The following is a 9,751-nucleotide window of genomic DNA, read 5'->3' as shown; positions in this document are numbered from 1 at the left end:
GGTGGAGGGCGAACTAAAGTGACACTAATACTATTATAGATCTGACCGTGATCAGTTTTGATCACTTCCAGATACTATAAAAGTACAAATGCTGATTAGCGATACGCTAATCAGCGAATAAGGGACTGCGGTGCGGTGGGCTGGGCGCTAACTGATCCCTAAACTACCTAACCAAGGGGCCTAAACTATCCTAAAACCTAACAGTCAATACCAGTGAAAAAAAAAAGTGACAGTTTGCACTGATCACTTTTTTCCTTTCACTAGTGATTGACAGGGGCAATCAAAGGGGTGATCAAAGGGTTAATTGGGGTGCAGGGGGGTGATCTGGGGCTAGTGTGTGGTGTTTGGTGTACTCACTGTGAAGCCTGTTCCTCTGCTGGATCCAACCGACGAAAAGGACCAGCAGAGGAGCAGGGCAGCCATATAACAGATCATATTTACTAATATGATCTGCTATGTGGCTTCTGATTGGATTTTTTAAAAATCAGCAACCTGCCAGCTGCGATCATTGGCTGGCAGGTTGCTGACGAAATACTCCTTTAACTTTTGCCGGCCCGCGATGCGCATGCGCGGGCCGGCTGTGACCGAAATCTCGCGTCTCGCGGGATGACGCACGGATGCGTCCAGGAGGAGTAAATCAACCACCTTCCGGACACATCCGTGCGTTAGGCGGTCTGGAGGTGGTTAAGGGGGCGGGGTACTGTGGAGGTCGCTGTTAAAGGGCGGAATTCTGTGGAGGTAACTGTAAATGGGGTGTCGTACTGTGGAGATCACTGTTAAAGGGGCATGCACTGTGAGGGTTACTGTTAAAGGGTCAGGGGACTGTGGAGGTTACTATTAAAAGAGAAGCCACTGTGAAAGTTACTGTTAAGGTGGCAGGTTAATGTGGAGGCAGTGGCGTACCTACCATATAGGCAGACCACGCAGCTGCTATGGGGCCCGTGAGGAAGAGGGGCCCGCAGTGGAGGAGAGGCCCCGCCCCCGTCTATCTTCCTGTCTCCCGTCCGCTAGCCCCGCCTCCCGTCGGCTAGCTCCGCCTCCCGCCTGTTAGCTCCATTATGCCTGATTCCTCTCTGGATTGCCACTACCCCACCAGTAATGAAGTAAGTGACCACTCAGCTTTCCCAGGCTATTCCTCTGCACATATGTCATTCAGAACAGGAGGAAAGCTGGGTGCTATTATGTAATGTTCAGCTTTCCTGATGTCCTGCATGGCACAAGTGCAGAGGCATGAGAAGATATGGGGGTAGGTGGGAGTTGTGTCACCCAGCTTTCTCAGACTATTCTCATGTCTCTCCACATGTGCCTTGCAGGACAGCAGAAAAGCTGGATGCTATTACATCATGCAATGTCCCTCAGATTTCCTGCTATCCTGCAAGGCATAAATGCAGATAAGAACACGGAAAGGCAGGGGGGAGGGGTTCACCCAGCTTTCCCAGAGACTCCTGTCTGCACATGTGTCCTGCAGGATAGCGAGTAATGACAGTGTCTCCCAGCTGTCCTGCATGACACAGAGGATATGGGAAGGGGGGTACTCACTTCCTCAAACTTTTCTCATGTCTATGCGCATGTGCATGTGCCATGCTGGACAGCAGGAAAGTTGGGTGGTATTACATCATGTAACGCCCCAGATTCTTGTCAATATATGCTGAACACCTGACCTATCAGATCCCATTCTCTATAAGGCGACTTTCACACTTGCGGCAGGACGGATCCGACAGGCTGTTCACCATGTCGGATCCGTCCTGTGGCTATTTCGCGCGACCGCCGCTCCGTCCCCATTGACTATAACGGGGGCGGAGGTCTGGCGCAGCATGGCGGTGCACGCGAAACCCGCCGGACTAAAAGGTACTGCATGTCTGACTTTTTAGTCCGGCGACTTTCGCCGTGCACCATATAGTCAATGGGGACGGAGCGGCGGGACTAGGAACGGGCATGGGGGCCCAATCTAAATTCTTGCTATGGGGCCCAATGATTTCTGTGTACGCCCCTGTGTGGAGGTCTCGTTTAAGGGGGCAGGGCATGGTGGAGGTCACTGTTAAGGGGTGGGGTGCCGTGGAGATCACTCCGGTCAGTGTACTGTTGAGGTAAATAGTAAGGGGTGGGGTGCTGTGATTGCGACTGTTAAGGGGCGGGGTGGTTTGTGGAGGTTACTGTTAAAGGTGGAGGGCTGCTGTGGAGGTCACAGTTAAGGGGGTGAGGTGCTGTGACGGTCACATTTTAATAAGGTGGGGCACTGTGGGGGGGGGGGTCACTGTTAAGGGGGCCGGACCCTGTGAAGGGGTAGATCGCTATGGTGGGTTACTGTTAAGGGGGTGGGCTGCTGTGGAGGTCTTTGTTAAGGGGCGGGTGGGGTACTATGGAGGTCACATTTTAAGGGGGTGGGGCACTGTGTGGGGGTCGCTGTTAAGGTGTAAAAAAGGAGAGAGACAGGAGGCAGCGCCTCGTGTGTAGAACCGTATGATTGTATTAAAAACAAACAATGCACTGATTGTGCTTACCGTATTGGGTTGTGATGGGTCACAACTCCTATGAATCGCTTGTGCTGGCAAAAGCCCGTCCAGCTTGCGGGGGTGACTGCTGTTACTGCCCAGGTTCTTACCCGTTTTCGTGGAGCACGATATCCGGGGTATGGAGAATAGTGAACCTTATGAAAAACGGCGCTGCTGCAGAAAACAGGACTCAAGTAAAGTGGGTCTTTATTTATATCGGTCTACGCGTTTCAGGGGCGGACTGCCTCCTTCATCAGGACAATATTGTCCTGATGAAGGGGGCAGTCCGCCCCTGAAACGCGTAGACAGATATAAATAAAGACCCACTTTATTTTATCTACTTGAGTCCTGTTTTCTGCAGCAGCGCCGTTTTTCATAAGGTTCACTTTTTTAAACCTATCCACTGGTTGCTGTTAAGGGGGAGGGTGGGGTACTATGGAGGTCACATTTTAAGGGGGTGGGGCACTGTGTGGGGGTCGCTGTTAAGGGGGAGGGGTGCTGTAGAGGTAACTGTTATGGGGAACAGTGTGGAGGTCACTATTAAGTGGTAACGGTGCTGTGGAGGTCACTATTAAGGGGGAGGGGTGCTGTAGAGGTAACTGTTATGGGGAACAGTGTGGAGGTTACTATTAAGTGGTAACGGTGCTGTGGAGGTCGCTGTTAAGGGGGAGGGGTGCTGTAGAGGTAACTGTTATGGGGAACAGTGTGGAGGTCACTATTAAGTGGTAACGGTGCTGTGGAGGTCACTATTAAGGGGGAGGGGTGCTGTAGAGGTAACTGTTATGGGGAACAGTGTGGAGGTTACTATTAAGTGGTAACGGTGCTGTGGAGGTCGCTGTTAAGGGGGAGGGGTGCTGTAGAGGTAACTGTTATGGGGAACAGTGTGGAGGTCACTATTAAGTGGTAACGGTGCTGTGGAGGTCGCTGTTAAGGGGGAGGGGTGCTGTAGAGGTAACTGTTATGGGGAACAGTGTGGAGGTTACTATTAAGTGGTAACGGTGCTGTGGAGGTCACTATTAAGGGGGAGGGGTGCTGTTGAGGTCACTGTTAGGGAGGTGGGGTGCTATGGAGGTCACTATTAAGGTCGAAAGGTGCAGCAGAGGTCACTGTTATTGCGAACACTGTGGAGGTCGTTATTAAGGGGGAGGGTTGTTGTGGAGGTCATTATTAAGGGGGAGGGGTGGTATAGAGGTCACTGTTATGGGGTACACTGTGGATATCTTTTAACCTCACACACAAGCATTACAAACGTGTGAAACTGGGTCATCCTGCTAGTATATAATGAAAGTCTGGTACAAGCATGTCTATATATATATGATATTTGGTTTCTTTTCCACTGACTAAACCCAATTCTGTGGAATGCGAGTAAAGCTCCAGTTGCAATGAATAGTGGGATGCTCCGGGGGCTCCCACACGCGGCCCCCTTAAAGCAGACGGCTCGGCTGCGGCTCTGGCGTTGCCCCTTTAAGAGCCGGGAGCACACGCTCTCCTCCATCACACACACGCTGCTGCTCATCGGGGCGGGGGGAGTGTGCGATTCCTGGAACAGCTGAAGAAAAAAAAAAAAAAAAAAAAAAAAGAAGAAAAAAAAAGCTCTGGCTGTTTCAAGATCCCCCATTAGAAAATGTGCCTGATTTGTGGCCAATGCTTTGGGATGTAAAAAACTGAAGGGTAGCTATGGAGATAGAGAGAGCATTGCTGGCTGCTTCCTTTGACAGGTGTTGAGTAGGAAAAGTCTCAAACAAGCATGTATGCCAAAGGGAAAGGATCCACTGTCCCTTCTGATAGCCAGGCGAGGGAGAAGTAAGTGCCATTCATTGCTGTATTTCATGGCTGGAAGTTTGTGGGCAGCCCGGGGTCAGCAGAGCCGGGTGCGGGGGCACGGGCTCCGCCAGCTCGGGCTATGGGATGTGGATGCAACTTTCCTGAGCGCTCGTATGTGGTGGCTGGCATGACGGGCTCCTGGCACTGCCAGACCATGTGCCGTGCACTGCTCGCTGCACTTTCTTGGAAACTTTTTGCCGTGGTGATGATGATGTAGAGATGGCTGGGTGTATGAGTACTGGTTGGGTACAGCTGATGGGTGATGCCTGTGCTGATGTGGGCACTACTATGACAAGTTTGCAGCCTGGCAGCTGCTTTGTTTTCCTCTTGCATGAAGTTACATGCACTCTTGAAATTCCCTCCTTATGTTTGGCTGGGACCCTCCAGCCACTCTGGCAAGTTCACTCCTTGCAGAAGTCTGTCATCTGCTTTTTTAGAAAACCCCTCTGTATAAGTTTCTTTCTTTCTCCCTGCTACAGCGTGCCCCCCTCCCTCCAAACAGCACAGAGCCCAGCCGGGGATGCCCCGCACAGGGCCAGCTGGAACAATGACCCCTACCCGGGCTTGTTATCCCTTATCTCCCCACGTATGGACGCCAGCATCCCAAAACCCTATTGATCCCACAGCATCCTTATAGTAGGGTTCAGCCATGCTGGGCAAGAAGTGGTTAACTTGATTGTCATTGTGGCAAGACAAAGCTGACACTCTGCCGCCTTTTGCTCAGGACCATAATTCCTGTAGGAATATGGATTTCCATATCATTTCTCCCAAGAGTGCCCGCAGCTGATGGTGTAGATGGCAGAGATTTGTATGTGTTCCTGTATGCCCACATGTATGTTCTAGCTGATCATGACCATACGATGCAGTGATGGAAGCATATACTGTTTGCTATAGGGTATTGTGGCATTGTGTAGTTCTATTTTGTGATGATTTGTCAGCAGGCTCCTTTTTTTGCCTTCTCTTAGGACTTTTAGGGTGCAGTGACCACAGCTGTAAAAGTTTTGGGGGAAATGTATGTACAGTATGTGTCACAGCAGACACTGGACAAACTTATATGATATTGTTACGTAGCTGTTCATCACCACGTCTGTGTGCCCACTGCCACTCTATGTATCCTGTCCATGGGAACAGCAGAAGCCCATGGACACCTTCCTCTGTGATCCCGATACCAGCATGATCCCACTGCCCATTCGACTCTGTATAACCTGAGCACATACACTCAGCACACTCATAAAAATCTGAATTTTATTCTAATGTTATAACGTTTACCATCGTAGGAAGAGGTTTGTTAAATGTCTTGATTTTCAGTAAGGTTGAAAAACTGTATAATATAGCAAATCCCACAGATCTCAAGAAATTCATATTTTAGAAACAGTTTTTACTGTGTAGAAATGTATATGGATAGCTTCTGAAAAAGGTGGTAACCTAAGCACAATTCCTGCGTGAAGTTTTGTGCCAGGATCTATTAGCTACAGATTGTCTACAGTATGACAAAAAGGAATGGAAAGCTACTACTTGCAACCTGGGTACATCGATGCAAAGTTGTCAAACATTTCCAGCAGTCATCACTATACTGCTGCTGCAAAAGTAAATTGGGGGGGGGGCAGTGCTGACCCTTGTGTCCTCCTATGAGCATGTAAACCAACGTGTAAGCTGCTGGGCAGCTTGTCATAAACTAGCTGTCTTCTGTTGGGGGGATTCTGATAGACACCGCCCCTCAGTGGTGGTCAGTAGATGTTGTGCTTAGGGGTTTCTGAATAATATGCTGCTTAAATTGGCCAGCACAGTTTATTTATTTTTATTTTTTATCTATAGGCATGGCTTGATATGACCAAATCATTTTACTAATGATGATATTCGGTTTGACCCTCTTTTATCTTCAGGGTTGATTACCAGCTTCTAATAGGTAATAGGTAAAGATTGGCAAAACAAACTCCATTTTTAAACTCAGCAGCTTCACTTCATTTACATCATAGACTCTTTATTCTATAAGTAAAGGTACATCATATGTTTAGGTGAAATATTTTTGACTGTATTCCAATCAATGAATTATTTTAAAAAATCACAACAGTGCTGATATATCCTACACTCTCTGAAAGCCTTCACTTTTCCAGTAGCTCCTAAAAAGAGTGTGTAAAATAGAGTTTTTGGGGGGATTTTGTTAACATAGTAAAAAATTGTAAATATAGTATAGTAAATGTTCTTCATTTATGGACATGATTTGTGGGTTGCAGATTTTTTTCCCCAAAAGTTTTTGTTTACTAGAGAATGTTATCCTTCTTTTTCCGTAACTTTGCCAAAGATTTCCTTTTTGCAAAACCACTTTACCTCAACTCTCCCGTGTCTGGGGTCGCCTCGTGCCCGGCTCTCCCGTGTCTGGGGTCGCCTCATACCCGGCTCTCCCGTGTCTGGGGTCGCCTCATACCCGGCTCTCCCGTGTCTGGGGTCGCCTCGTGCCCGGCTCTCCCGTGTCTGGGGTCGCCTCGTGCCCGGCTCTCCCGTGTCTGGGGTCGCCTCGTGCCCGGCTCTCCCGTGTCTGGGCTCGCCTGGTGCCCGGCTCTCCCGTGTCTGGGCTCGCCTGGTGCCCGGCTCTCCCGTGTCTGGGCTCGCCTGGTGCCCGGCTCTCCCGTGTCTGGGGTCGCCTGGTGCCCGGCTCTCCCGTGTCTGGGCTCGCCTGGTGCCCGGCTCTCCCGTGTCTGGGGTCGCCTGGTGCCCGGCTCTCCCGTGTCTGGGGTCGCCTGGTGCCCGGCTCTCCCGTGTCTGGGGTCGCCTGGTGCCCGGCTCTCCCTTGTCTGGGGTCGCCTCGTGCCCGGCTCTCCCGTGTCTGGGGTCGCCCCGTGCCCAGCTCTTCCGTGTCTTAGAACATTCTTACAACTATTTGGTATGCCAGTTCGTCCCTTATTCAGCTCTCTGTTGTGCTAGACCACTACTATCCTACAATATCTCCAAAGTGTTTTTTCACTCATAGAACGTTTGAGCATTTTTTATTTTTATTTTTTATAAGGGAATTCCCTATCTAACAATTTTGAGGTCTTGCTGCCGAACTGTGAGACTACACATGCTTATCATGTTACAAGGGTTATCCAGTTTCTTAAAAAACATACAAACAAAAATACAAAACAATACTTGCCTCTACAATGCAGCACAGGAACTCTGGCTCCCCCCACCCTTCTTTGTTTATTAATGACCAGCACGTGATCGCTGTGGTCAATCCGTGGCCTCAGCATTCACATGCTGTACTACCAAAATCACTATTCAGTGATGGGAGCCATTATGCCAGTAGTGCTGCACGTGACTACTGAGGCCACTGGTTGGCTGCAAATAACAAATCCTGGCTACTTGTAAGCAAAGACTGGGGGGACCACTGTATGATCTCTGTTTAATTGGCACGGGATTATAAAGGTGAATATAGTTTTTTTGTTACTTTAGCTTTTTTATTTTTATTTTTTTAGAAACTGTACAACCCCTTTAACATGATGCTTAGGACAGTATATACGGACACTTTGCTCTTAGGACAGTCAGCAGTTTAGAAGTGGATTCGCTCCAGCCGAATGTCTCAGCCACAGCACATTTTTTATAATGGAGATTTAGTCTAGCTTATTTCTATGTTTTTTTTTTTCTAATACCTTTTGTTAAAATTAAGATATTTGAGAAGAATCTTTAGCAATGCGTTTTATAGGCATTTTTTGAAGACAAAATTTAGTTCCTGACTCATTGGAAAAATAATCACTTTTATGAAAACAGAAGTTCTACTGAAGGGGAAAAAGTCTAGAAAGTCTGTATTTGAGTGTTCAGCTTCACCTGCTAGCCTTCTTGGCCTCTTATGTAGGTGACATCCTTCTGAACTGACCTTACAAGAAAGAAAGTAAAAGTTGTTAATCTGGTTAAGTAATCTTCAGGATTAGCCCAGTGCTCTTGTTTAATAATGGCCACTATGATGAGAAGGCACTTTAATCTCCATTTTGCTTAGTGATAATGTCGTATGGAATTGGAATGCTCCTTTCTCACAATTTATGGTCCATATGGTGTGATTTTGTGAAAACCACCTGATTACATTCTATATGAAGAACTGTATAATCCATGATTTAGATGGAGCAATGTTTCAATCAAATGGAAATGATTACATATGACTTTACGGTGCTGGTGTTAGAAGAAGGATTCTTCAGCTCGTTTGCTCTTATTTACCCTCCCCCGTCACCTTGGTCATGCGCAGTGGCTCTCACATGTCCATCATCCGGTCTCCTGCTTCTTTACTTCCAGCCAGGCATGGTCACCTGTTCTGCTGCAGCCAATGACTTTTTTTTCACATTCTGCTGTTATTCCTGCTAGAGGATTATGAATAGAGGTCTATCTAGGTGTTACCAGTAAGGTTTTTGCGAATTTATGCACTCGCGCAAATATTTTGTTACTTTTTTGCAGTTTTGCACCATTCACTCCAGTTTTGAAATATGGATGGGAAAGTGGGCATGGTTAGCTGTGTTAATGAGTCTCACTCCAGTAGGAGGATGGAGTAGGAAAACTGGAATAGTTTTCTAGACAAAAGTGTTTAAAGATAAGACAAATTCATCAAACAACATAAGACATTTGATAAATGTGGCAAAAAGTACACCAAAGCAGACTCAAGCAAAACTGACTTCAAATATTATCCTTATGATAAATTCCCCCCTTATGCCTGTATTACATTGCTCAAACCAGCAGGCAATTGTTGGGAGGAAGCGTTCCTTACCATCAATCTCCAGCTCGTTAGAGGAGGAGACCACTGCTATTACATGAGGAGGAGAGATCGCTAATGCCATCGCTCGTCCCCATACTGTCTAGTTGTTTGCCAGCAGCAAATCGTGAATACACAGTGTGGTCTGCTGCCAGCAAACGAGAATTTTTAAGCGTGCTGAACGATTTTGATTGCCTGATTTTGGTGTAAAGCAGAACTGGCTTTGTGTTGCCGATAGCAAACAATTCCACCTTTCATTTTCAAAAGGAGCTGTGAAAAATGAAAGGTGGACTCTTATTTGTTGCTATGGGCAACTAAGCCAGTTCTATTTTACACCAGTTTGATAAATCTCCAAACAATTGGAGTAACGATCACTTGTCATACAGAGGAGATAATTGTTGCATGTGGATCTCCTCTGACCATCTGGCAGTTATCAGGAACGTTTTGGTTAGTTCCCAATAATTGCCTAAAACATTGTTTCTTATAAAAGTACCTTTTAGACTGCTCAGGGACATACTACCAGCTGATAACACCCAGTTGTACCTTTATTCATAAACGTCCAGCAGGAATAACAGAGGAATGGCACAACATAGAGTCCTAAGAATAGATGCTCCAGAATTGTGATTTATATGGAGAATGCAGTGCAGAAAAACATTCCACTTCATTGTCAGTTCCGGTATTCTGGAGCAGAGAAATGTAAATGGAGCTCTCTACCCAACAATAC

At 47.3% G+C, this 9,751-nt stretch overlaps 1 protein-coding gene across 1 annotated transcript in view; it reads left to right on the top strand.

Moving 5' to 3' along the window:
- Positions 1–4,131: 4,131 nt before the first annotated feature.
- Positions 4,132–9,751, top strand: part of LOC122920408 (single-stranded DNA-binding protein 3-like) — a 443,360-nt gene continuing 437,740 nt past the window's right edge. The window contains exon 1 of the mRNA XM_044269882.1: positions 4,132–4,295. Coding sequence (XP_044125817.1) covers positions 4,240–4,295 — 56 coding nt within the window. The 5' untranslated portion in view covers positions 4,132–4,239. The remainder of the gene's footprint in view (positions 4,296–9,751) is intronic.

The sequence above is a fragment of the Bufo gargarizans genome, chromosome 1, assembly GCF_014858855.1.
Source record: "Bufo gargarizans isolate SCDJY-AF-19 chromosome 1, ASM1485885v1, whole genome shotgun sequence".
Taxonomy (NCBI): Eukaryota; Metazoa; Chordata; class Amphibia; order Anura; family Bufonidae; genus Bufo; species Bufo gargarizans.
This window is presented reverse-complemented; position numbering and strand designations above follow the sequence as displayed.